Source organism: Podarcis tiliguerta, assembly GCF_965153285.1.
Source record: "Podarcis tiliguerta genome assembly, chromosome: 16".
NCBI lineage: Eukaryota > Metazoa > Chordata > Lepidosauria > Squamata > Lacertidae > Podarcis > Podarcis tiliguerta.
Window position 1 is genome coordinate 21729755 of NC_139549.1, and position 27951 is coordinate 21757705.

At 47.1% G+C, this 27951-nt stretch overlaps 1 protein-coding gene across 1 annotated transcript; it reads right to left on the minus strand.

Annotated features, from left to right (window-relative positions):
• Window positions 1-1168: 1168 nt before the first annotated feature.
• PLBD2 (phospholipase B domain containing 2) lies at window positions 1169-24821 on the minus strand. Its single transcript, XM_083417470.1, has 14 exons — window positions 24554-24821; window positions 22394-22487; window positions 21623-21781; window positions 20644-20744; window positions 18503-18717; window positions 16881-16975; window positions 15204-15364; window positions 14221-14316; window positions 12967-13038; window positions 10900-11052; window positions 8670-8832; window positions 4974-5917; window positions 3893-4805; window positions 1169-3019 (listed from the first exon to the last, which is right to left on the minus strand). Exons 1-12 carry the CDS (start codon window positions 24784-24786, stop codon window positions 5750-5752), a joined length of 1710 nt encoding a protein of 569 aa, XP_083273596.1. The 5' UTR covers window positions 24787-24821; the 3' UTR covers window positions 1169-3019; window positions 3893-4805; window positions 4974-5749.
• Between the last annotated feature and the right edge of the window lie 3130 nt (window positions 24822-27951).

Below are 27951 nucleotides of genomic sequence, written 5' to 3' on the forward strand. Positions count from 1 at the left end.
TCCATAAAGCAGGCATGTCCAAAGTGCGTTTCGGGGGCCTAATCTGGCCCACTGGTCAGTTTAAACTGGCCCCTGCGGCAGTTCATTTCCTGGGGGAAATCCTTTTTTAAAAATCAACAACTTCAATCCTAAAAAAAAAAGGTTAACAACTTTGGTTGGCCCTTTGGTCGGCTCTCATGGCCCTTCACTTCAGCAAATCTGGCTCTCTTTGAAAAAAGTTTGGACAGCAATAATCCAGAGATTGGGAGGGTGTGCCTGGCTCTTGCTGACCTGGAATTCTTCGCAGCACCACTTCAGCCTTTCCAACTTCTAAACATTCTCCTAGGAAATCAGGACTGAAGTCAGTTCCCCAGTCAGTGTCAGGCAGCCGAGGAACCAACCCCCACGGCTGGTTTGTCATGAATGGACAAGGAAAAGTTTATACCAACTGCTTTTTATTCAATATTCAGAGGGGCTTGGGAATGCAGCGTCTTGAAATAATGGTGTTGCCCTGGGTGAGTCTCCACCCCCTCCCTCTCTCCTCTTCATGTGTCATCACTATGCTTGCTGAAAAGTGCCCTCTGCCTCTGAGCCGTCTGCTCTCCTACTTTTAATGTCCGCCGGGTTCAGGGAGAGGTGAGGTCTGGAATGTTTTCTAAAGACACTGAGTCCGTCAGCTGGTGCTTCTTCTTCTTCATCTCCTATTATTTCCCAGCTTTTCCTCTCATCTGCCTCTGAGCCGTGATCTCCCTCAAACCCCTGTTGTGATTCTGAACTGTCATCGTCTTCTTCTCTGGAAGGGTCAGGCTAGGGAGGGGGTCTCCACCATTCCTCCTCTGTTCAGTCCCTGACAGTCAGAATCGTATTGATGGGACAATGAAACAATACTACGAGATCCCAGCTCATGGAAACAAAAAGCTCTGATCCCGAGAATCTTAAAATTGCACAGCCAACTTCCTCTAGATTGGTGAACCTGTTTCCGCCAGCATAACCTGAGATGACACTGGCCTGAAGGTGTGTGAGTGATGGAAACAGGTAAAATGTGTGAGCAAAAGAGGGAAGCAAGGGTGTGTGGGAGAGAGAAGTGTGTGTGATACAGGGGATGTGACTGTATACACCTAACTGGTGATTTCAAACAATTCCCGCCTTGTTTCCTCTGGGAAAATATCAAAGACCTTGAAGCAGAACATGGGATGTCAGGTTAGTGTTGATATTTATTAAAACCAAAAATAAATCATAACAATAACTTTTGATCATACAAGGCAAGACCGAATTCCCTTCATATAGCTGACCAATACACTCATATACCCTGATCCACAGGGACAGAGTTTATGCTACCAACAGACGGATTCATATCCTTTTTGGCTCAAGTATAAGGGGAAAAGGAGGAAAGATGTCCCTTGCAACTCCTAAGCATTGAAGGCAAATTGCTGCTTTGTGTTTTCCTTTGCGTTTTTCATGCTTTTAATTAGAATGTAAAGCCCACATTGGCTCAAGGAGGGGGTGGGCAAGCTTTGTTTAAATAGACACCCCCTTTCTAAACCACCAACTGGAGACTAGTGCAAAAGACAGAGACTGGGGAAAAAATAAATTTGAGCCCTGGAAGTTTTTTGAGAGCATCCACACAGAACTGCGCTTACAGTCCTTCCACACAAAAACTCCTGGTTGCTCCAAGCTTTCCTCAACTGAGCAATATATTTAAGGGGAGGAAGGAGTTGTTTGGTTGTTGCTATGGTTAAGCAACTGGAGAGGTGGAAATCCCTCAGTAGTTCCAGATCCACTTTCTTCTGCTCATCCTCATGTTGCACTGTGCGCTGAAAAGCCTGCCCCCCCCCCCCCCACCGATGCCCGTGCATAGAAAATACCAGCTCTGTACTTTATACATAGAGAGGTCTCTGTTCCCATACACTGCATTCACACAACGGGGGATTCTATTTTTCTGACATTTCCCTAAATGTTAATTCCTGCATTACTGTTCAGCTTCCACATGACATAAAAAGCACTTCCGGAGTGGTTTATACCATTTCCCCAACATTCCCATAACTGACAATTTCCATGTTATACCTTGAGCTTTCACATGACCTAGAAGCCACTTCCTAGTATATATAGCACACGTTTTCTTCCAGGGGAGAAAAAGAAATCCACCTGCAGATTAACATGAAAACGAGCTCCAAACTTGTGCTATATTTCACTACAGTTCTGAAAGCTCAAATATAATGCAGAAATTAACAGGGAAGTGTCTGGAAAACAGAACCAAACCTGCAGTGTGAATGCAGCCAGTTGGAAACAGCCAAGAGGCAGATTATCTATCAGAATGCCTGTTAATCGCCTACAGATATTTGGGTTGCGGGGGGAATTTGTGGCTACTCGATGATGATAGGAAAGGCACTTTGCGCATGCTCAGCAGAATTTGCTTCAATTCTGTAACAAGGTTGAGACACATGTGCCTCTCTGGAAGTCGCTGGGAGCACCAGCCAACATGGACAATGGGCAGGGTTGATAGGGAGCTGCAAATCAACAAGATCTTGGAGGATCCCTGCTCTGCAACGAAGTCCAAGGATTTGATAGAGGAAGCAGAGTCAAGGCAACAGTAGCAAAACAAACGGTTAGCAAACGCTTCCTGTCATGCCAAGGGGTTGCTTTTAAGGCAGGCAGCCAACTACCTGGCTTTCACACATGCACGTAAACGCAGGAGAGAAATAGCAATCCGAAGAAGGGCACGATCTCATCATTACAACGGCCTATGCAGCCAAGATCTACAGCAAGAAGCGAGCAGCTCTTTCTATACAAAGGGCTGTATTCCCTCCTGGGCAATCTTCCGCGGGCCAGATGCTAGTGTTGGATGGGGCCAGAGACAAGAGTGGGCAGGGCACAGAGTGTAGATTTTGCCCCTGGACAGTGGGCTGGTTTCTACATGCTCTCAGATATACCCCTCTGTATCCAGGCAAACAAAAAAGGGGTATTATCAGACACTAAGGGCACATTCTGGCCAGGCAAAAACACAAAAGGAGGGCTGGGGAGGGGTGTGTCCTGGGGACAGCTTAGGGCAGGGGTGTCAAACTCAAATTCATCGGGGGCCGCATCAGCAGTTTGATCACCCTCAAAGGGCCGGTTGTATCTGTAGGACTATGTGTCCACTCTTTATTATCATAAATTATTGTCACTGCATTCAATTATTGATAATAATAAACAGCATCATGAAGCAAAAATATTTCCTGTTTGAAAACAAATATATTTACATCACTAAATTCTGAGCACATTAATTCTACATGATATATTGTCAAATTATTATAATGGCCACAGATCTTCAAATTCTAAAAACAAAACTTTGATCCCATGCAAGAAAACAAGGTTAGGGCAACTTTAAAACAATTTTAATGTCCAGTCGTTAAAAATATAGCAAAACAGGAAGGGGATGCACAAAACTAATAATTAAAATGGGGGGAGGGAATGGAAAACCTTAGCATCATGGGTGTAGCCAAGGGGGGCAGAGGGGTAGCTGCCCGTCTCTAAATCAATAAAAATCATTCCCTCACTTTCCTCCGCCATGAATACGGAGAACTTCGTGGCCAGCGAGAGGCTCGTGACGCGGCCTACGTGCGGCAGGGGTCGCAGGGGCGCCGCGCGCATGAGCTCCGCTTGCGGGCCTTACTGGAGCAGATAAAAAGCTGGGCTCGTCATTTCTTTCCCCGCTGAGGGAAAGCGGGAGTGGGGGCGTTGCTTCGTCTCCAGAGGCTCCGCCCACCCGCCTGCCTGCTTTTCAGGCCGCGCATGTGCTGAAGAGGCGGCTTTCTTGTGTAAAAAAAAAAGAAGTGAAAATAAAAGGTGAAGGCTGGCGGCCGGCGGCGGCTACACGGGCCACATGACGAGGTCTGGCGGGCCGGATTTGGCCCGCGGGCCTTGTGTTTGACACCCGTGGCTTAGGGGACATAAGGAGAGGTCCAGGGGCTACATTCAGGGCCCCCGTGGTGGCTTGAGGTTCTCCACCCTGACTTTCAACCATATGTGTGTACACACAACAATCAGAGAGAAATGCCAATATGAAAATTGGGAAGTCGTTTTGCTCACCATGGGAGAGAGATACTTAGCCTGGGAAAAGCATCCATATAAATAGGTAACGGGCTATATAAATAGGAAATGGCTTCGATTTTGCCCAGGTCTTCCCAGAACCATCCTGGGAATCCGAGCCTCTTCTGCGTGTGCCAGGGATCACAGGATAAATGGCTTTGTTCTGAATCACACCATTGGTCCATCTATCTCAGTACTGTCTATGCTGACTGGAAGCAACTATTCATGTGTTTAGATGGAGGCTTTTCCTAGTCCTACTTGGGAGATGCCAGGAAGTGAACCTGAGGCCTTCTGCACATCTGCACATGCTTCATCCATGTCCCCTTCCTGTTGTAGGAACACAGGAAATGGCATTACACTGAGTCACACCATTGCTCCATGTAGCCCAGTATTGTCTGCACTGATTGGCAGCAGCTCTCCAGGGCTTCAGCCTGTTTTCTGCCAGCCCTACCTGGAGAGACCATTGGGGATTGAAGCTGGGCCCTTCTACATGCCAAGCATCTGCTTTACCACTAAGCTACAACCCTTTGCTGCTATGTCCATCTCTGCATGGGAGATTTCGGCGTTGTCTGGGAAAGCCATGCCAGTTGGAGTTAAGTGTGCAAATCTCAGGCACCCAGACCTTTGGTATATGACCCGCAAAGGGAGGAAAATCTCCAAGAGTCAGGGCTGCGCATCTTCCCTCTACAAAGCTCTTTGAGCTCAAGACTCACATCTGAGCATAACAACATCAGCAGCTGCAACCAGCGAGAGCAGCTCTGTAGGAGCTCAAGAGGTTTGAGAAGGCAGGAGAGAGGTTTGAAGTCTTGAACCTTGCAGGGAGATGGGTTGGAGTTTTTAGCTCAGAAAGCAGGAAGAAGCAGCTTGGGTAAGGCAGAACAAATCTCACTCTCTCGCCTAGGCAAGGGGAGAGAAAATGGGGACACTCCCTCCCTATTATCTTACCCACATACTCAGGTCCTGGGCTGCGGTGTATCTTGTGCTAAAACGAGCTAAATATTCTGTAGCACGGAGAACAGAACCTTGCAACCAGCGCTGGTTATGATACAAGCCGTTTCACCTTAATCCGCGCAGCTGATGCTGCAATTTTGAGTAATTTTTGAAAGTTCTTATAGAAATAGCAAGGAATTATGCATGGCGTAATTAATGGAGGGGTAGGAGATGGAAGAATGCCCCCCTTTTACTTATTGCGAAACCCCCTTAACTCTTGTTTTTAGGCTGTTCTAGGGGGAAGTGTGATTTGGCCAAAACTGGGGGGGGGGGGGGGAGTACAGTTCAGCAGGTGAGGCTTGTGGATTTCACACACCCCTCCCGCTTCTCCCCCCAACCCCAATAATTCACTTTACTCCTGAGCACCAGCAATCTTAATTCAGCCACCATCTGGCTTAATGTGCTGGAAGCAGGTGTTTGGCTGGACTCTTTCAAGGCTTATTGTTGCGTCCATAAGGACTAGAAACTTTGAAAAGCAAACAAGCAAACTAACAAAGTTGGGATTTGCAGGCAGCCGAATCCAGCGCTCCCTCCCTCCCGGTGCCTCCGTGGAATCGAATAACCCCGATTGTATCCATCATTATCAAGCACCTTTGCCCTTTCGAGAAAACAAAGCGGCACGCTCACCCACAAAGCCCCACAGCACCAGCTGGGGTCTTGTCGAGCATGATGGGAAAAGTTTGAGACACACACACACAGAGCCCGTGAGGCATCAGCCCCAGCGGACCTGGATGGGCGAGAATTTCCAGAGGTCAGGATGGCCCATATGTATCAGATTGCGATAGGGAGAGGTGGTCCATTGGAAAGGAGGTAGGTTGTCCCAGGTTGGCCCGCTGGTGGCAATGAAACTGTAGTTCTTGGCCATCTCAAAGGAAGTGACCTGGCAAAAGGAAGAAGGTGAGGTAGAGTCACAGACGCTATGACCTGTGCTGGCGTTTTCCAAAATTGCTGCTTCTGACCACTTGAAAACCAAATCTGACAGGATGGTTGCTCAGATGAAGGAGAAGGATTCTGTCTACGTTGTGATACAATCCGACGCCATCTTGAATCAAAATGGCGGACCTGAACCTTTCAGAACTCTACTGAACCAAAGTGTACATGATGGCTCCTGAAATCAAGGAGCAGCTCTTCGTTTATGACTGGGTATAATTGGATGCCATTTTGAATCAAGATGGTGGCCCGAACCTTTCAAAACTCCCCTGATTTCAACTGCATATGTGAAAACTACCCTGGGTTTTTTGTTGTTTTTTTTCCTTGGAATTCTGAAGCAACCCTGGGCATTAGACTGCTAGTAAATTATATTTTACATGTGTTTCTACAATTATAGCCTTGTGTGGTGAGGACTAACAGACAGAAAATGACAGAAAATCAGGATTCATGGTTTATTCTTATTGTGAACATGAGCAGACATTATTTTTTCCGTGCTGTTACATTTGCAATGGAAATACCTATCAAAGAATAGCTGCTTAAAACTGGCTCCCCTGCAATTACCTGGGGGGGCCCCCAAACCATTTGGCCCTAACTATCACACTTTAACCTCAGTTGTCTTAGCAACTGAGCCTTCAGTGGGGACTGTTGACATTCTTTTCCCATCTGTGTCCCTGGAACATCTCAGGGAGATGCTCGGCTTCACCCTGGTGTTAACTCAAAACACAGACATAGCAAAACATCCTGAAAGAACAGTTTTGCCAGTTTCAGGGTCAGATAGGGGAGGAATGCAGCGTAGGAGTCATAAAAACGCAGGCACACAAAATCAAGCCCAATATATTTTATCCGAGGGCCCTTCTGGCGGTTCCCACATTTTGCAAAGTGAAGTTATAGGGAACCAGCAGAGGGCCTTCTCCGTAGTGGCGCCCGCCCTGTGGAATGCCCTCCCATCAGATGTCAAGGAAATAAACAGCTATCTGACATTTAGAAAACATGTGAAGGCAGCCCTGTACTGGGAAGTTTTTAATGTTTGATGTTTTATAATAATAATAATAATAATAATAATAATAATAATAATAATAATAATAATTTATTTATACCCCGCCCATCTGGCTGGGTTTCCCCAGCCACTCTGGGAGGCTTCCAAAAGAATATTAAAATACTGTGATACATCAAACATTAAAAGCTCCCCTAAACAGGGCTGCCTTCAGATGTCTTCTAAAAGTCTGGTAGTTGTTGTTCTCTTTGACATCTGGTGGGAGAGCGTTCCACAGGGAGGGCGCCACTACTGAGAAGGCCCTCTGCCTGGTTCCCTGTAAGTTGGCTTCTCGCAGTGAGGGAACCGCCAGAAGGCCCTCGGTGCTGGACCTCAGTGTCCGGGTAGAGCGATGGGGGGTGGAGACGCTCCTTCAGGTATACTGGACCGAGGCCGTTTAGGGCTTTAAAGGTCAGCACCAACACTTTGAATTGTGCTTGGAAACGTACTGGGAGCCAATGTAGGTCTTTCAAGACCGGTATTATATGGTCTCGGCGGCTGCTCCCAGTCACCAGTCTGGCTGCTGCATTCTGGATTAGTTGTAGTTTCCGGGTCACCTTCAAAGGTAGCCATGTTTTTATATGTGTAATTATATTTTTATATGTGTAATTATGTTTTTATATGTGTTGGAAGCCGCCCAGGATACATGCCCAGGGTATAAATAATAAAAATATTGTTTGTTTGTTTATCAATCAATCAATCAATATCATCATCATCATCAAGGTTAAATTACCAGCTGCTATGCAGGCTGTGACCCTACCTGCCTGCGGACTGTCTCACCAGAGTGGTGCATGCTCGGGTTATCTCCTGCTTGGACTACTGCAATGCGCTCTACGTGGGGCTGCCTTTGAAGGTGACCCAGAAACTGCAACTAACCCAGAATGCAGCAGCTAGACTGGTGACTGGGAGTGGCCGCCAAGACCATATAAAACCGGTCCTGAAAGACCTACACTGGCTCCCAGTACGTTTCTGAGCACAATTCAAAGTGTTGGTCCTGACCTTTAAAGCCCTAAATGGCCTCGGCCCAGTATACCTGAAGGAGCATCTCCACCCCCATCGTTTTGCCTGGACACTGAAGTCCAGCTCTGAGGGCCTTCTGGCGGTTCCCTCACTGTGAGAAGTGAGGTTACAGGGAACCAGGCAGAGGGCCTTCTCGGCAGTGGCGCCCGCCCTGTGGATGTCAAGGAAATAAACAACTATCTGACTTTTAGAAAACATCTGAAGGCAGCCCTGTTTAGGGAAGGTTTTTAATGTTTGATGTTTTATCGTATTTTTAATATTCTGTTGTGGGCCGCCCAGAGTGGCTGGGGAAACCCAGCCAGATGGGTGGGGTATAAATAACACAGTACTTTATTATTATTATTAATTATTGTTTGACAATAATTCAATCAATATCACCATCATCAAGGTTAAGTGTAATTAATATTGGAACATGATTAAAATAAAAAATTTCTATGTCAACTGTGAGAAGAGGATGTTTGACTAGATGGGACCATCATAGAATCATAGAGTTGGAAGAGACCACAAGGGCCATCGTGTCCAACCACCTGCCAAGCAGGAAACACCATCAGAGCACTCCTGACATATGGTTGTCAAGCCTCTGCTTAAAGACCTCCAAAGGCCTGATCCAACAGGCTCTTTTAATATTATGATATTCATAACCCCATACCTTCATATCAGTGCCTCCATGTGGCCTCTGACGCAGGGCCCCAAAGGGGTAGGTGCCATTAGCAGGGTTCAGATCTGAGCGGGCGGCAATTGCGTTTTCGCCATTCTGTGGTGGATCACAGCCTTGGCACCGGGACAGTGGGTCTTTTGGGAAGTTGTTGTACCTGCACGGAGAGCACAGGGAGCATGTGAATGGGGACAGGGCAGTCAGGGCTTCAAGCGATGGCATAGTGGGAGATGCAGAAATGCAAGGGCTCACTGTGATGGTCCTCTTAGCTACTCACCCAAAACGTTGGCCACTATGTTGGTCCATATACACCCATAGAGCTCCAAAGGAGATGGAGCAGGTGGAATTATACCAAATTCATTAGGGTCAGCCTAATGGATGGTTTTGGAAGATAGTTAACTTGCAAAACACAGTGCAAAACACAAAAGGTTTTCGGCCCACTGAAACGCAACCTTTTGCTTTTAATTGGAAACGCAAGCCATCTTGTAAAGAAGGGTGACCATCTATATACCACTAGAATGAAGCGGGAACACTGTGCAAGAAAAGGAAAGAAGTACCCAGCCTCTGCTTGATTGTATTGCTTGTTCTCATCATCTCCTTCAGTTGACAGAGCAAGGAGTCGTCGTCAATTATCCTGGCATTCCAGCAAAAAAATGATAGGACTGCTCCTGCTCTGAACATTTCCTGGAGCTTCGCTCTTCCACATTCTTGCTCTGCCTCTGGTTGAGCTTCTGGGTGAAAACCCCCATCTTTGGGGGGGGGGGGAGAAACTTGTGTGGACTGGGAAGAGCAAACTAAGGAGCTGCTACAGCGGAGAGACCCGGCGTGAATCCGTATATGGACTAGTATAATATTGGAAGAGCATTATCTTTTTGGCATCTGAGCCAAAGGAAGTAGGGGTTGGTGGATTGGTCAATTTCCATTCTGTGTCAGTTTCACACGCACTCCATCACAGCCCCTCCGCTCCCATTTTCCCCAATTTAAAAAGACAGAAAAATGCATGCGAAATTTGAATTTGACTATATGAACTTTGCCCCAAAGGCAAAGGGCTGTAGCTCAGTGACAGAACACCTGCTTTGCATGCAAAAGGTCCTGAGTTCAATCCCTGGTATTGCTGGCTATAGCTGGGAATGTCCTTTGTCCAAAACCCTGCTGGTCAGTGCAGTGAATACTGAGCTAGATAGAGCAATGGTCTGACTCATACAGTGGTACCTCGGATTAAGAACTTTGCTTCAGGATGAGAACAGAAATCGTGCTCCGACAGCGCAGCAGCAGCAGGAGGCCCCATTAGCTAAAGTGGTGCTTCAGGTTAAGAACAGTTTCAGGTTAAGTAAGGACCTCCGGAACGAATTAAGTACTTAACCCGAGGTACAACTGTATAAGGCAGTTTCCTGTGGCTTCTAAAGCATTCATTTTGAATGCATTTTAAATACACATTCCTGCATGTTTTCAATGCCTTTCGCCTCTTCTAAAATATACATGTTTGTCTGCTTTTTCCTGATAAAGGCACTTAAAAAAACAACAACCTGAAACTGAACTGCAGTAACCTGGGGCGGGGCTTTTAGTGTGGCTGCCCCTGTTCTGTGGAATAGTATTCCTGTCATAATACTACCCCACAATCTGCACTTTCGGGAAATAGTTGGTTTCTTCTTCTTCTTCCGACAGGCTTTTCCAGCTGGATAAATGGGCCTTTACCATGAAGGTTCACTTGTTATGGTTTTAGTCTTGTTTTAAATGTATCTGTTATTTTCATGTGTTTTTGTTTTCAATTACTTTATATGAAAATTGTGTTGAGATGGTGGTATAGAAGGCGATTAATAAATTTAAGTGTAACAGCGACAGCAATAATAACAACAGCAATAACAGTAACAATGGCAATAATGATATAATAATAATAATAATAATAATAATAATAATAATAATAGGATTTGGGCAATCCAACCAATGGTTGTGACGTTATCTGCAAATAAGCCTGGGACTGACAAATTAAATGGATTCACTTTACAGTGAAAAGATCTTCTCCATCCCAACACAGGACAGTGTTTCACACGAGTCGGTGAACACCCAATCCAATTTCTAAGTCAACGTTTTCTCCAATTCATGCCTTGCTCCAAAAAACGTGCTGTCCAGCTTGCAACCCCACCCCATTTTAACAGCAAGGAGACAGCCGTTATTTGTTCATGCAACTCCCAGCCTGCAGGGGGCAGCACGGCTGGCGTCTTACCTCATGAGCTGGATCATCGAGCCCATGTCCCGGACCAGCGTCTGGTTGCGCCGGAAAATCTGGGCTCGGGGGTTCTTCTCATAGGTGAACCAGTCGCCATATTTCTGAACCAGCTGAGGAATGCCGCTGGTGTTGAAGATTTCTTTAAAATACCTGGGTGTGGGGGAAAAGCCATTGAGCAATGTTGGGGGGCTAGAGGGGAGTCTATTCTTTATTTGTTGCATTTACAGCCTGACTTTCCTCCAGGGAGTTCAAGGTGGCACACGTAGTTCTCCTCCCCATTTAATCCTCACAACAACCCTGTGAGGTAGGTTAGGCTAAGAGAGAAAGCAACTGGCCCCAGGTCACCCAGTGAGCTTCACGGCCGAGTGGGAACCTGAATTCAGGTTTCTCCAAGTCCTAGTTTGGCACTATAACACATTGGCTGGTCTGGGACTAGATCATGGCTCAATCCAGAGGTTGTCACTTAGCTCCTGAAGGAAGGTTTCTCAGCGGCAGGACAAATTGTAAGGCAAAGCTTTCAGCCAGCATATACCGTATTTTTCGCTCTATAAGACGCACCAGACCACAAGACGCACCTAGTTTTTGGAGGAGGAAAACAAGGAAAAAAATATTCTGAATCTCAGAAGCCAGAACAGCTAGAGGGATCACTGCGCAGTGAAAGCAGCAATCCCTCTTACTGTTCTGGCTTCTGGGATAGCTGTGCAGCCTGCATTCGTTCCATAAGACGCACACACATTTCCCCTTACTTTTTAGGAGGGAAAAAGTGAGTCATAGAGCAAAAAATATGGTAACCCCTTGCACGTGGGATTTGTACTGGCTGTCAATCAGATACCGAGTCAAGTTAAAGGGGCTGGCACGAATGTAAGAGCCCCCATACAGCTTAGGACCAGGTTACCTGAGAGACTGCTTTATCCCTTACACACCCAGTAGATTGCTGTGGTCTGTGGGAGAGTCTCTGTTGCAATTTCAAAAGATCTCAGAAGTCCACTCTGCAGTAACTTAAAACGGCTCAGGACCTCAATACCTCAAGGACTGCCTCTTTCCATATGAACCTACGTGGACCCTGAGATCATCTTCTGAGGCCCTCCTTTGTGTGCCTCCTCCTCAAGAAGGGTGGCAACACGAGAAGGGGCCTTTTCTGCAGTGGCTCCCCATCTGTGGAATGCTCTCCCCGAGTAAGTTCGCCTGGCCCCTTCATTATACATCCTTAGGCAAAAACTTCCTTTTTCACCAGGCCTTTGGCTGATTGACATCCAATTCCCTTTTAAAATGTGTTGTGGAAGGGGGGATTTATTGGGTTGTTTTGTTTTTATTATGTATTCTGTGTTTTTTATACTGTGATTTTTGTTGTGAACCGCCCTGAGATCTACGGGTATTTAATAAATTAATAATAATAACAACAAAAATATAAATAAACAAATCAGAGGAGTAGGGCTTTTAGCGTGGCTGCCCCTGCCTTGTGGAATAAGCCAGGCACCTACTAACTGCACTGTCTTGAAACAACTGAAGACGTTTTTTTCCAACAGGCTTTCTCAGCTTGCTGGATGTGTCTTTTCCATGAGTGCCTGCTTATTAGGGTTTTAGTCTTGTTTTAAAGGCATTTGTCATTTTCGACACAGATGCCTTTTGCCTCCCAAGGCAGGAAGACAGAGATCAGAAAGTGGAAGGAGCCAGGATAGCGAGAGGCAAAGAGAAACATGGTTTTGTATGTATGTATGGTGGTCTTTTATGCACTGTGACGTGCAGTTGTTTTTATCAATCGTAGTTTAGCAATTATTTATTGCTAAGAGTTCATTTCTATTTAATTATGATCTGCTGATATTTTGAGAGTTAATTTTATTGTGTGCTATTACATTCTAACAGATTATTGAATATTACTTCATTTGATATAAGTCAATCCATTTTAAAGTTATGTTTCATTATGACTTTTTGTACTGGATCGGATTATGACAAGGTGTGCATTCTTTGTTGTATATTTTGCTGCTATAAACCGTGTCATGTGTAGCAACAGAGAAAGGCAGCATACTAATTAAAAGTGAAATGAAAATGAAATGAAATCCTTACGGCACATTGTAGCTCGCCCAGTAGCCTTCTTGGTAGAGCAGTTCGGTCTTGTCGTCAAAAACCACCATCCCCCTGGAGAGACCGAAATATTGTTATTTAGAGGTCAGGGGGAAAGTCAGGCACTCAAGTCTCAGTGCTGGGAATATCCTGCAAAGCTCTCATCTCCTCCCAGATGCCGTGGGAAGCTGCCTTATACCAAATCAAATCACTGGTCCATCCAGTCCAGTATTGCCTGCAATGACAGGCAGCTGCCCTCCAGGATTTCAGGCAGGGGGATTCACCTAAGGCTGTCTGAGTGCAAAGCAAGTGCTGGAACCGTTGAGCTACTGCCGAATTAAATAGCTGAATTAAATAGTAAACTGTCTAATACTAGTGAATCAAACGACTGCCCTATCTAGTTCAGTATTGTCTGCCCTAAGGGACGTGGGTGGTCTAAACCACTGAGCCTCTTGGGCCTGCTGATCAGAAGGTCGGCGGTTCGAATCCCTGCAACAGGGTGAGCTCCCGTCTCTCTGTCCCAGCTCCTGCCAACCTAGCAGTTCGAAAGCATGCCAGTGCAAGTAGATAAATAGGTACTGCTCCGGCGGGAAGGTAAACAGCATTTCCATGTGCTCTGGTTTCCATCAAGGTGTCCCGTTGTGGCAGAAGCGGTTTAGTCATGCTGGCCACATGACCCAGAAAGCTGTCTGTGGACAAACGCCGGCTCCCTCCAGCAAGTTGAGCGCCTCAACCCCATAGTCGCCTTTGACTGGACTTAACCGTCCAGGGGTCCTTTACCTTTACTGTCTGCCCTGACTGGCAACAGCTCTCCAGGGCTTCAGCCAGGGTTTTTCCCCCTAGCCATACCTGGAATTCAACTAGGGGGCAAAGCAGTTGTTTACCCACTGAGCTATACTAAGTCAGACCACTGATTCATCTAGCTCAGTATTGTCTATTGAAAGGCAAGGTTTCAGGCAGCAGGTCTGGAGGTCCTGGGAATTGAAACCTTCTGCATTCAAAGCAGAGACTCTGCCACTGAGCTATGGTTTTTCTCCTCTGCTTTGTGACGAAGTGTGGGCTATAAAACCAAAGCAAGACTAATAATAATAATATTATAGTTTCATGGTTCACAGCTACTTGCACTAATCCTAGCTAAGTAAGCCAGGATGCTGGGCTCAGTGTTACATGTGAACCTGGCTGCTATGAAGCAGGTAGAGATGAGGGCGAAGCTGGGCATCCCTGCTTGTCCAACGAGGTACAGTTTGGAGCACTTACGGGATCTGCTCCAGCACCGTGAGGACGCCCTTCTGGAGGCTGGCCTTCCCTGGGACGAAAGATTTGTAATCCACGATCATCCATTGGTTATTGTACCTGTGCAAAGAAGCAGAACAGGTGAGTGCCTAGCATGCACAGTGCTTTTTGAATTAAGAGTGGTGTGAAAGTTGCCTAGAAAGTTGCCTGAATCAAACTGCTCCTTCTCAGCCTAATCCACACCTTCTATCTGCAAACAGGGATAACAGCCCTAGTCTACCTTGCAGAATTGATGTAAAGATTTTAAAGATGAAACACGCGTGAGCAAGATTTGTCCATCTTACTTCATTTCCCGTGGTCTAACTGGATCTCAGGCAGCAAGAAGCTACTCCCACCAGCTTCTTCTCTGTTTTTCTTATAATATTTTTTATTCATTTTCATTTACCATCCAATTGCCTCATTACAACAATTCCAAATTATAATACAATTACTAATACCCATCATTCAAATACCAAGTTATATAATTTAGGTCCGTCCCCGCCCGCATGCTAGAATCGATGGTTTGATTATTTTCCTTATTTTTGCGTTCCAAAATGTTACTAATTTCAATTACAATCCGGTCAAAATAATAATCCCTTATGCAACGACTGCAATATTAATAACTTCTATTTGTGTTGACACATTAAATGATTTAGACTATATCCTTGTTCTTCCTGTGTGTGGCAATTATTCTGCCTGTGGTGTTTCTTCCTGTCCTTGTAAAATGTTATGTCTATTTCCCCCCCAGTTGTTGCTGTTCTCCATCACGCCTTGGGCGGAGCTGATATCCCACTGTTGTTTGAGAAATATCTCCATTGCTCCGTCCCATGCTTCGTTGTTTTGCAACTTTAACAACGCCAGCTTCTACCTGATCCCGTAAAACTGGAGACGCCATTGGGGATTGAACCCGGGACCTTCTGCATGCAGGACCTGTGCTCTACCTACGGAGCTACGGCTCCTCCACTCACGTGCCGCTGTTGAACTTCTGGAAAATGGCCGCCCACTCCATTCCACTTGTTGCCAGCCGGTTGGCCACGATGTTGCGCAGCCACTCTAAGACGCTCTCCTCGGGCTGGATGAACGTCCACAGGCTGCTGTTGCTGTTCCCAATTGTGGTTTCCAGAGATACCTGCAGAGGGAAAAGGCCCTGAGCAAGCCTTGCATCTGGGAACCTCAAGATGTCTGATGGGGGGTTCCCAGATGCAAAATTCAATGGGAGGACACCTGATTTGCATGTAGAAGGTGCCAGGTTCAACCCTTACACCAGCCTTTCTCAACCTCTCAGCCTCCCCAGATGTTGTTGGACTACAGCTCCCATCATCCCTGACCACAGGTCCTGCGAGCTGGGAATTATGGGAGTTGTAGGCCAATAACAACTTGGGACTCAAGACTGAGAAAGGCTGCCCTATGGCATCTCCAAATAAGGCCAAGATAAGACCCTGTCCGAAACCCTGGAGAGCCACTGCCAGTCAATGCGTTGACAATACTGAGCCAAATGGACCGATGGGTCAGACCCCATACAATACACTTTCCTGTGTTCCTATGAGATTATCTGAAGGACTTCAGTGATTTCCAAAAGCACAGAAATAAAGCCATTTGCTTGATGTTTTCCCAAACAGGAGAAATGTTCAAAGGCCATCAAGGCAGCCTCTGTGTCCTTCAATAGGGCCAATGATAGCTCAGTTGGTTAAAGCATGGTGCTGATAATGCCAGGTTGCAGGTTTGATCCCCGTATGGGGCAGCTGCATATTCCTGCATTACAAGGGGTCGGACGAAATGATCTTCAGGGTCCCTTCCAACTCTGCAATTCTATGACTGTCCCATAGCACCAATATGATTCTCGACCTGGGATCTGGAAGTGGGGATTATGTCCCTGGTTCAATCTCTAGCATTGGGCTGGAAAAGACTCCCTGTCTGAAATTCTGAAAGCTGCTGTCAGGCTGTGTAGATAATACTGAACTAGATAGATGAAAGGCCTGAATCAATAGATATTTTATATTCCGACTGAATCGTGTTTGGCCTGAGTGCAGGACCTAATAATAATAATAATAATAATAAAATTTATTTGTACCCCGCCCTTCCCGGTTCAAAAACTGGGCTCAGGGCAGCTAACAACAAATTTAAAACACTTAATTGTAAAAGCAGCATAAAATACAGTATAAAAACATGAATAACAATAAAATTCAAAGTTCAGAAATCAGTTTAGGGGAAATCCATTAGATAATCACCAGGGCTAGCTGGCTGAATTAGTCCTACTTGGGCCAGCAAGGAGGCCAGGGGAGAATTAGCTGTGGAGTCTCAGAGCGGGTAATCTTCATAAAAGGGGAGGGGGAGGGAAGAGAAGGGAAATAAAAGATCAGGCTGAATTCAAATTAAAGGCCAGGCGAAATAGTTCTGTCTTACAGGCCCGACAGAAGGTGGTTAAATCCTGAAGGGCCCTAGTCTCATGGGACAGAGCATTCCACCAGGTCGGAGTGCAGGACCTACTATTCTGCATGCTACTAGCTATATTTAGCCAAGATCTTAAGGTTTGAGTTTGAACCCATCTCGGATGACATCTGCAGCAGAGGAAGGTTCTGTATGCTGGCTGTAGGTCAAACAACTCTTTATCTAGGACAGCAGTGGAAGAGACAGGGGTCACTCACCAAGCCACTACTCAAGATGTAGAAGTCATCGCCAGAGAAGATGACGCCTGGGTAGGAGGAGAAAGACTGGACGTACCCGGGGATCAAGCTGTCACCTGGGGAGCCCAATTGCAAGCAGTCGTCAGCGCTTCCATGGCAACAGACACCGCCCCCTCCCCACTCCAGTAATGACCTTTGATTCTTATAAGAATAAAAGAAAATCATTATAAATTAGTTTGGAGGTGGTATTGTTATAAGAATTCTAAGGTCCCAAATATAAAATAAATGTTCATAAATGTACATGACAAACACATACCTAAGTATATAAACCACGTGTCTGAAATAGTACAGGAGAGAAATTCTGAAGCCATTTTGACTTCTCCAGTGACCTCAGATATTCCTCTGCAGTACGGGGAAAACCTCCCCATTGTCTCTTTGCTCACAAATCCTGTCTTAAGGGTGTATTTGTGTATGAACAGGATGAGCCTGTGACCTGGATTCAGGAACTGAGTATTTACCATCACAAAAGAACGGCCAGGCTACCCAGGTGGAGCAATTAGTGGCCATTATTAGGTATCCTGTCAAATAGGATTTTTGTTGGAGACCTCCTTCTGTGATGTATATATGATGTTTTGGGGGCTGGTCTAGAGCTACAGGGTGGGCAATTTCAAGTCTATATAAGGGCTTGCACATCATTGTTCGGGGTTCCTCTCCTCTCTCCCTGTGTGTGGTGAGCGGGGACCCTGTTACAATAGTTTAATAAAGATCAGGCTTATTAGCTGCTTTGCTTCTCAATATTCTCTGGTTGGCCTCCGTTATTTTCTCCTACTCATAGGGAATCTACTTAAGGGCTCTATATCGGCTCATGGATACCCCATAAGGGAAAAGGAGCGGTTTTTTCTTGTAACAGTATTTAACACCAGTCGGATTAAATCAAATAAACAAGGAAAATTTGGTGTTATGTTGGAGGGGATGCCAGGAAACCGGGAATGATGTTCACATGTGGTAGGGGTGTAAATATGTACAATTTTTCTGGCAAAGGGTGTTAAAGGAGATAACAGAAATCACTGGGTTAAAGCTGGACCGAAAGTCCAGAGGTAGCATTATTATCAATTTACAATGGGGTGGAAGGTTCGCAGGCAATGAAGGACTTGCTTACAAATTTATTGACAGCTGCACGAATTATTATAGCTAGGAAGTGGAAGGGGCAAGCAGAATATAAAATGGAAGAATGGTATAAAGAGGTGTGGGAAATAGCTATTAAATGATAAATTAACATGTGCCATTAAGGTAAGACGGGGAATATGCAGGAGAAATGATTTTGAGGAGATATGGAAGGAGTTTGTAGAATTTGTACTGTTAAAACGGAAAAGGGTCAAACCATTGCAAGAGGTGTTGAAATTTTAGGAGGTTGGATAGTTACAATGGAACGGTCTCGGTGGCGGGGTGCCCATTTTTATTCTTATTTATTTATGATTATTACTTTGCCAAAATAAAGAAAAAAAGAAAAGACCTTTGAAAAGCCTGCTGGATCATCTCTGAACACTGGCCATGCTGACTGGGGCTTATGAGCACTGTAGTCCAACAACATCTGGAGGTCAAAGCTCCCTTGCTCCACCCCACATCCTTTTCCTGCTACTCACTGCGGGCTGAAGTCCGGAATGGCAAAGTATACTTCTTGAGGATGCGTAGCATGGACTGGTACGTATTCCAGGTGTCGTGGGAGACAAGGAGGTCCTGGTTGCCAGGCAACAGCTTGATGAATGCCGAGCAGGACCCGGAGCCAAGGACCCGGTGGCTTCCAGATTTGTTGAAGGCCGATTCCAGGTCTTCCAAATCGCCCCCCAACTGGAACAAACTAGCAGAGGCGATTCACATGACGATGATTTTAGTTGTTATTTATTTCACAAAATTTACATGCTGTTTGATGGTAAAAAAAAATTAATAACCTCAATGTGTTTTGCAAAAAGAATTTTAAAAATATTTTTTTTTAAGAATTCAAGATAATTAAAATCAACGACAAGCTAAAAACCAGACTAAATCACATGTCAACGTACCACACGTCTGCACAGGATGAATTAAACAGGTCCCGAAAATGAACGTGCCTGCCTTATGTCAATACGCAAGGAGTTCCAAAGTATGATGTTGATTATATATTCGATTTCTTACCTGCCTTTACCATAAGACCTGAGGGCAGGTTAAATCCTCTTTTAAAGCCATCTAAGTTGGTTGCCACCACTGCCTCTTCTAGGAGGGATTATTATTAAGGCGGGGCATCCCACACCCAAACCGTGTACCGTATTTTTTGCTCTATAAGACTCGCTTTTTTCCTCCTAAAAAGAAAGGGGGAATGTGTGTGTGTCTTATCGAGCGAATGCAGGCTGCACAGCTATCACAGAAGCCAGAACAGCAAGAGGGATTGCTACTTTCACTGTGCAGCGATCCCTCTTGCTGTTCTGGCTTCTGAGATTCAGAATATTTTTTTTCTTGTTTTCCTCCTCCAAAAACTAGGTGCGTCTTGTGGTCTGGTGCGTCTTATAGAGCAAAAAATACGGTATTTTAAAGCTTAGGCAGGGATCTTAGAAAGGGGAATTCGTTGCTCAACTTTGCTTGTCTCCTGGGAGCTTTACCTGACCTCCACCTCACTCTGCCTCCCGGGAGTTCAAAAAGCTTTTGCTAGACAGCTGCCCAACCCCACTCTGACCCGGCTGTTGATGCAGACTCGAAATTCCTGGAAACCTTTGCATTTGTGGGGGAAATTAGAGGAGTTCCCCTGGGGCTCTGTGGCGTCTGCAGCAAGCTTGCCTGCTTATCTTAGGAGAGATAAGCTATGAGCCCAACACACAACCCTCAGCCCAAGAGACTGCAGATCACAAAACTCATCTGGCTCACACCAGGGAGCCAATACTTTTCTACCTCTACAGCCAGAGGCAGTAAATGTCCCTGAATGCTGGTTGCTGGGAACCACAAGCAAGGAGTTGTTGGTGTGTTCATGTCCTGCTTTTGGGCTTTCCCATTGGGGCCTCCGTAAAAAACAGGGTGCTGGAGCATATGGTCCTTCTGACCTGATGCAGCAGAGGTTTTCTTAGATTCTTTTAAGTATTGGGAGGGAACAACAGCACATTAGCCAAGGCACAAAACTCCCATGTGCTGCAGAGGATCTTGGGAAAAGGGGCTGAAAAGACCTGGATTCTGGAATAGATGGGCCTTTGTTCTCATCCAGCAGGGTACCATATTTTTCGCTCTATAGGACGCACTTTCCCCCCTCCAAAAATTAAGGGGAAATGTGTGTGCGTCCTATGGACTGAATGAGGGCTCCTTTGCTTCAGCGATAGCAACGCAAAGCCTCCAAAGCGCAGAGGGAGCACTCCCTCCGCACTCCGGAGACTTCGCATTGCTTTCGCTGAAGCCTGGAGAGCGAGAGGGGCCGGTGCGCACAGACCCCTCTCGCTCTCCAGGCTTCAGGGATAACCACTCTGGTTGTTGTTTTTTAAAAAGCGAAAACTTTTTTTCTCAAAATGGAGTGTAGCCGATGGCTGTGGGGCTTTATGTGTGTACTTGTGTCTGTGTTGCGGGTGTGTTGCGTGCAGTTGTCGTGAGCGTATGTGTGCACACTAGTGATATGTCCACGGTGCCCAGGACAGTTTAAATATGGGCCCAAATAGGTTGATGACCCCAGGCTTAAACATCATGTGTCACTGTCAGTCCTGTGCAGAATCCAGGCACCCATGAAATGTCCCCCCTCCTGCATTGTCGCACATGTGCAAAAGAACCACAGACTTACAGAAAGCCAAAGGGTGCGATGGAGAACTTGCCGATCGGGAAGGCCACCCGGCCGTTATAGCCATCCTCAAGGCCCTTCAGCTGCAGCAGGGCGAGGCGTACCTGGGCATTTTGATGGAGAACACACAGGAATCACTCACAGAGTCAAACCTTAAAAGCAGCCAAGAAACAATCCGAGACGTAGTTTGGTCCTCGGATGGGGGGGGGGGGGAGAGCTAACAGCAATTACGCTGCCATATGGAAGGCAATGAACCTGCCAGCTTGCAGACTTTTGCTCAGAGTTGCAGAGAGCACAATCATTCTGATTTCTGGGGTTATTTGTGTGGTATGCATGACATATGAGCTCCACTAGAGCCTTCCCAATGTCACAATTAAGATGCCACCTTGTTTCTTTAAACCTAGTTTTAGTGGGTTGGCAACCCTAATAAGCAGAAGCACTAGGGCCAACTTGCGCATTTGGCAACCTAGTAAGTTACTGTTTGTTAAGAGGCATTTGTGCTTACGATATACAGTAGTCACGCACAATGCTTGTAAAAACACAGCACCACATCTCTTTCTATTATATCCTCGTAAAAGTTACGGTAAGTTGTGTTTCTAAATCCGGCTTGTTGTTTAAAAGTTCACTGCACAGTTCCACCCACAAAGTGAGCCTTGAAACCACCACTCAACCCCCTCTCCTCCTTCTGATTCGTGGTTTTCATCACACAGTGCCTGCTTCTGCAAAATGGTATCACAAACAGACACGCTTTTGCTGGCATGTTTTCGTTTCCCTTTATTGTGGTTGAACCAGGGAATGATAGGAATTGTAGCCCAGTGAGGGGAACGGTGTGTGTGGATCTCCTAACAACTCTCAGCACTCTATAACAAACTACAGTTCCCAGGATGCTTTGGGGGAAGCCATGCCTGTTTATAAAGTGGAATGATACCGATTTAAAGGTTCAATGGAGGTGGCACCCCAGCCTCAGAACAGAATGCCGCACCTGGTACCAGTATTCAGAATCGTCCGCTGCCTCCATCAGCTGCATCATCCAGGCAAGGTTGGCTTCGATGTATTTCTTCAGCTTCTGGCAGTAGTTGGTCTGGTACTTGAATGGCCCACAGTAGCCCACCATCGTGTTCATCCAGTGCATGTAGATGAGCTGCAAAGGCACAAACATTTAAGGCGGCTGAGCTAGATCCAGAGCGAAAGGTGGCTGTAGCTCAGCAGTAGGGCATCTGTTTTGCATGCAGAAGGTCCCCGGTTCAATCCCAATGGCATCCCCAGGTAGCACAGGAATTGTCTGAAACCCCGGAGAGCTGCTGCCAATCAGTGCAGACAATACTGAACTGGATAGACGAGTGCTTTGACTTAGAGTAAGCTTCCTATGTTTAATTCACCCTCATGGCCAGGATTGGGACCTATAACTTAAGTTAGGTATGTTAATTTCGATATCCTCCCGAGTAAAACCTTCCATATTCGGTGGGAGTTTGGAAGCCCTTCCTGAAACTTTCAAGTTCATTCAGAACAGGCAGGGGGTAGCTCCTTGCTGCTCCAGGTAACATGTAACAATGGCTTCCGGGTCCGGCACTCTGCCCATGTTCAGAGACCACCGCATCTGTATTCACCCTCCATAAGTGCCATCATGGAAGGTGAATTTCTAGGTTAATGCTTGCCTCAAATGGTTTTGTCCTGAGAGAGCTGAAGTGATGGGATAAGGGTCTTTGATAAAGCTGGAAAACGTGGAGGGTGGAGGCCGTGCGCCAACACTTACCTGCTGAGACACAGCTGCTTCCGCCAGCCCTGCCGCATAGGCCTGGAGGCTGTCATTATACTTCTCATTGGTGGTTAGTTCCAGGGAGGCCCATCTATAAGTGAGACAGAAATAGAGAGAATAAAAAGTATTGAGAAGACCAGCGAAGGAATCCATCTGTCAAGTTTCCCCTCCTTCCACTACAGCACCCTTCTGCTTGAGTTCTTAAATGAGCTCCCCTGTCACACTTCAAATCAGCTTCTAGTCCAGGCTTCCTCAACCTCAGCCCTCCAGATGTTTTCAGACTACAATTCCCATCATGCCTGACCACTGGTCCTGCTAGCTAGGGATCATGGGAGTTGTAGGCCAAAAACATCTGGAGGGCCGAGGTTGAGGAAGCCTGTTCTAGTCCTCAGTATGAAGGCTTCCCACCAACTCCATGACCCGGGGTCATCAGCTGTCAAGCTTGCTGAGTGTAGAAAAGTCAAATGCAAACTCAAGACCCACCACGTGAACTTTAGTGTGAAAGAACTTCAGGCCTGGGGGAGCCAAATCCTGCCCTCCAGGAATCTCTAACTGGCCCTTCGGACTGTCCCCAGGTCATACCTTCTTCACAAACACACCTTCTCTCCTCAGGCTGCCTCATCGCTCCCCAAATTTGCTTCACAACCTCCTGGAGTGTTTAGTTTTGCCCGCCTGGCATGTGTCCTTGAAATCTGATCATGCCTCTTGCTTGCCTGAATAGAGAGGGGTGTGTGAGCGTGCTGTGCCCGCTTTGGCCTCCAGCACACGGGTTACAGACGCTTCAGGTTGCGTTTTTTGGGTTACAGACGCACCAAAACCCGGAAGTTCCGGAACGGGTACTTCCGGGTTTCGGCGGTAGCGCATGCGCAGAAGTGCTAAATCGCGCTTTGCGCATAAGCACAGAATCACAACCCGCACGTGCGCAGACGGGGCAGGTTGCGAACGTGCCTCCCGCACAGATCACGTTCGAAACCTGAACGTCCACTGTACTGAAATTTAACCAGATGGTTTGGCACTCAATCCATCTTCCCAGGGAACTCTGGGAATTGGTAGTTCTGCGAGGGGAAGGGAGGGAGATGGTGTGTGTGTGTGTGTCCTAACAACTCTGAGACTTTAGCAAACAACCGATTTTAAAAATAGCCAGGGATCTGGTAGAACACTTCCAACTACATATTAAACGGTTTGGTCTTTTTTAAGGGGAAATAGGATCAACTGAAGAAGGGTGAGATGAATTAAGAAAAATGAAATGTGGATCTAGCTAATGGAGTCAGTTGTGTTGATAACAGGTTATTTTAAAAAATGAACACTGTAAAGGAAAAATCAGTCCATTGTTATATATTATAGGAGACTGAAGAGTATGTTGAATAGAAGATCCTTAATCCCATTGTAACACAACTAGCCCTGTATTGAATTGGTGTGGGTGTTTATAGGAACAGTATGTTGTGTCGAATTCGTGGTAATCAATGTGTGCCAGCATACCCAATAAGAGTTTCTCAGTAGTCCTATTGGGGTCAGCAGACCGCACTCCTCCCTGCTGCGTCGTGCTTTTGAATAAATGCTGCACATAACTTACTTAAGACTCTGGACTTCATGTTAAGTCCCTTCTGAGTCTTGTGACTGTTTACTTTGAAATGTCGCAATCCGACCCGTTCGCGTTAGTGGCGCCTTCCTGCTCCTTTTACCAAACGCGGCCCTGGATTCCTGCCCCCGAGGGCACCACTTTTTGCAGCGCGGTGTGGCACGCACGAACTTAAACCCCACTGCCTTCATTTTGCACCTGCTCCGGGTCTGCGCGCTTTTGCAACGCGGCCCCTTTGCGCGTTTACTCGGAAGTAACCCCCTCCAACAAAACAAAAACACCCGGTGTTCATTTGAGCTTGCACCCGGTAGAAACGTGCACGAGAATCGGACGCTTGCAACGCGCGTTTACTCGGAAGCAAACCCTACTGCCTTCTTCTGAGTTTGCACATCACAACACGCTCGCCTTGCAAGGCAGTGCTAGCAGCCTGTTTACTCGCAAGTAAGCCCACCTACGCCCAACAGGGCGTGGTCCCAACAAAAAAGGAAACCCGGCTACGACCGCAGCCTTGCCCCAGAGACCGACTTGGCCCGCTGCAGTGGGCGGACACCCGTCTGCCTGCCCGCCCGCCTACCTACCCGGTCTCCCGGATGCCCTCGGTCAGGTTAGCCCATGCAACGGCCGCGGGGACCCAGCCAGTCACGGTCTCCAGCTGTCCGGAGACGGGATCCAGCACCACGGAGCAGCTGCGGGTCGGTTCCGAGCCGGCGGCGGGGAAGAAGGGAGGCGGCCGGGCGGCCTGCTGCGCGATACCGGGTAGGATCAGGGTCAGCAAGAGCGCAAGTCGCGCCATGGTCGGATCGAGGGACATCCCCACCGGCCCAGGACGGAGGCGCGTCCAAGTCCCACGTGAACCGCTGATGCAGCCGGAGGAGGAGGAGCGCCGAGGAGAGACGGCCCCTCGCCGCGACCGGCGCGCTGTCCCCTCGACGGCCCCAGGGGGGAGCCCCAGGCCCGCGATGGCGAAGGATCGGAGCGAGCGTCCCTTCGCCCGGCCGCCTGCCTGCCTCCCGTCCCAAGGTGAGTTGAGTAGAAACTTCGGCACTTGGTGAGCTTAAGGTTGTGGCCGCTGAACCTGGGCGTCAAGCCCGCGCAGGAAGCCGCCTTCGTTCTGAGTCAGCTTGGTATTGCCCGCACGGACCGGCAGCAGTTAGTCAGGGTTCCACACCCGGGCGTTTTCCCTAGAGCTTCCTGGAGATTGAACCCGGAGCCCTCTGCGTGCAAAGCAGGTGCTCTAACCAGGGCCGGATTTAGGTTTGATGAAGCCCTAAGCTACTGAAGGTAATGGGGCACTTTATATGTCCAGCTGTCCTTTGTCAACAACAAATTGTCGCCGTTTTTTGTGTTGAATATATGCTCTATGGTAATTTATGGTGCTGGAGGAGACTCTTGAGAGTCCAATGGACTGCAAGAAGATCAAACCTCTCCATTCTGAAGGAAATCAGCGCTGAGTGCTCACTGGAAGGACAGATCCTGAAGCTGAGACTCCAATACTTTGGCCAGCTCATGAGAAGAGAAGTCTCCCTGGAAAAGACCCTGATGTTGGGAAAGATGGAGGGCACAAGGAGAAGGGGACGACAGAGGACGAGATGGTTGGACAGTGTTCTTGAAGCTAGCAGCATGAGTTTGACCAAACTGCAGGAGGCAGCGGAAGACAGGAGTGCCTGGCATGCTCTGGTCCATGGGGTCACGAAGAGTCGGATACGACTAAACGACTAAACAACAAATAGATATCTAAAGCCATTTGCACATAACAAAATATGTACGTCATAGGAGCCTACACAACACAAAACACCGTTTCTGTATGTAGGTTTATTTTATTTGTTTTTTATCTTATATTTTGGAAATGTACATCCAGTGTTTTTTTACTTTAATTTTTTGGAGGGGCCCAAGAGAGTAGGGCCCTAAGCTATAGCTTGTTTAGCTTATACGTAAATCCGGCACTGGCTCTAACCACTGCGCTACTGTGCTTCCCTTGTCATCATAGGACGCTTCCTTATACTGAGTCGGGCCATTGGATCATCTAATTCAGGGTTTCCCAAATTTGGGTCTCCAGCTAATTTTTTTGGACTACAGTTCCCATTATCCCCGCACACTGGTCCTACTAGCTAGGGATGATGGGAGTTGTAGTCCAAAATGCAGCTGGCGACCCAAGTTTGGGAAACCCTGATCTAGTTCCTTACTGTCGACTCTACACTGACCGGCAGTGTCTCTCCAGGATTTCAGACAGGCAGAGCAGATGCTCTAACCACTGAGCTGCAGCCTTCCCCCAAATTCACTGAGACTAGATGGCTTTTTGAGAACCCTTCTGTAAAGAGAGGGCTCTGAATTTAGGTGATTAAGCCCCTGCCTGGGAACAAACATTCTTGCTTTGTGCCTAACATATTTTTTTTCCATCTCAGTTCATTTCTCCTGGATTATTTTGAGAGAATTCAGACTTTGGGGATTAGGACTGTCTGAGGGGGATCTACTAGACTCCCTGACCCAAGTTGGCTGATGACCATTGGAACTGATGAAGCAGAAGGGTGGGAGGCGCAGCAGTAGGGAGTGCCAGAGCCAGGGACAAGGGGAGCCAGCCTGTTTCTGACCCCAGCGTCCTCCCTGCTGAGTTCAACAAGGCCAACAAGTGAGACTTAGGACACATTCACACCATCCACGTAAGAGCTCCTTAGCAAGAGGGGTTGCTTGTTAAACCGCTCTGGAAATGGTAGCTCTGGGAGCGGGAAATGTGTCTTTCTTTGGGAGAAGCCCTAACTGCTCTGTTGTTGTTTTTTAGTCGTTTAGTCGTGTCCGACTCTTCGTGACCCCATGGACCAGAGCACACCAGGCACTCCTGTCTTCCACTGCTTCCCGCAGTTTGGTCAAACTCATGTTAGTAGCTTATTCTGATTGCCCCTGCTATGAACCTAGCAACCTTTGCTGTTATCTGCTCATTTTGATCTGATAGAAGAAAGGAGATTGTGGCAGTGGTTGAGCACCCTGGGATGGTTAGTACAAGTGGGGTGATGATCTCATTCCTCAGGTCTTTGTAGAGAGTACAGGGCCGGAGGACGTGTGCCGCTGTTTCGGTGCTACCATCTCCACAGGGGCAAAGACGTTTCTCAGGTGGGATCTTTTGGAATCGACCCTCAAGTACCGCAGATGGCAAAACATCCAGTCTTGCAAGTGTAAAAACACGTCCATATTTTGGGATAACGAGTTTGTGCAGATATGGGGCCACAGAATCAAAATGGAGAGGTGGAAACTGAACATACCAAGGGCAGAATTTCCTTATAGTGGCCAGGTTGTTCTGATGCTCAATATCTTTTAGACGTTGACCAATTAGACTGTTTGCTTTAGTGGGGCCCATAGTGAGTAGGTGTTGTGGGGAGAGGCCACAAGAGTGAAGTTTTTGATAGTTTTGAAGTTTTTATGGGAGTCTTGAAGTACTAGGGATAGTAAACGGGGGGGGGGGGGGTTGAGTTTAGGCAGAGCCAGAAGTTAAGAGTTCTTTGCCAAGTCTGTACTTCTACTGAAGGGAGACTTGCCTCCAGTCTCAATGATGCGTTTGGGATGCATGGCGGCACAGAAAAAATCTTGCAGTAACAAGGATTTGGATGCCACCCAATGACTTCAGATTCCCCCCCCCCCCATCTACGTTAACTATAAGAGAGAGAGAAATAGTTAGCAGTTTTGACTCCAAAGTTCATGCTCTCAGGAAAAGAGTGACTTTTGTTCAGGGGAGGACAGATCTGCCGTTGCAGAGAAAAACTCTGTGGCCCACCCACGTGGCCCCAAGCGAACAGTACAGCTTCCAAAGGAGACCTGCACTCGGAGACCCCGGTCTTGCCAAAGTACACAGGACTCTTGAGTTTTGAAGGGGCCTTGGCTATTTCAGCAAAAAAATTAATGCAGCTTTCCTGAACTGTGATAGGGCACGGCGATGGGAACGTGGGTGGCTGAGTTCAGTGGGTCTCATGTGATCCTGGTGGGGCAG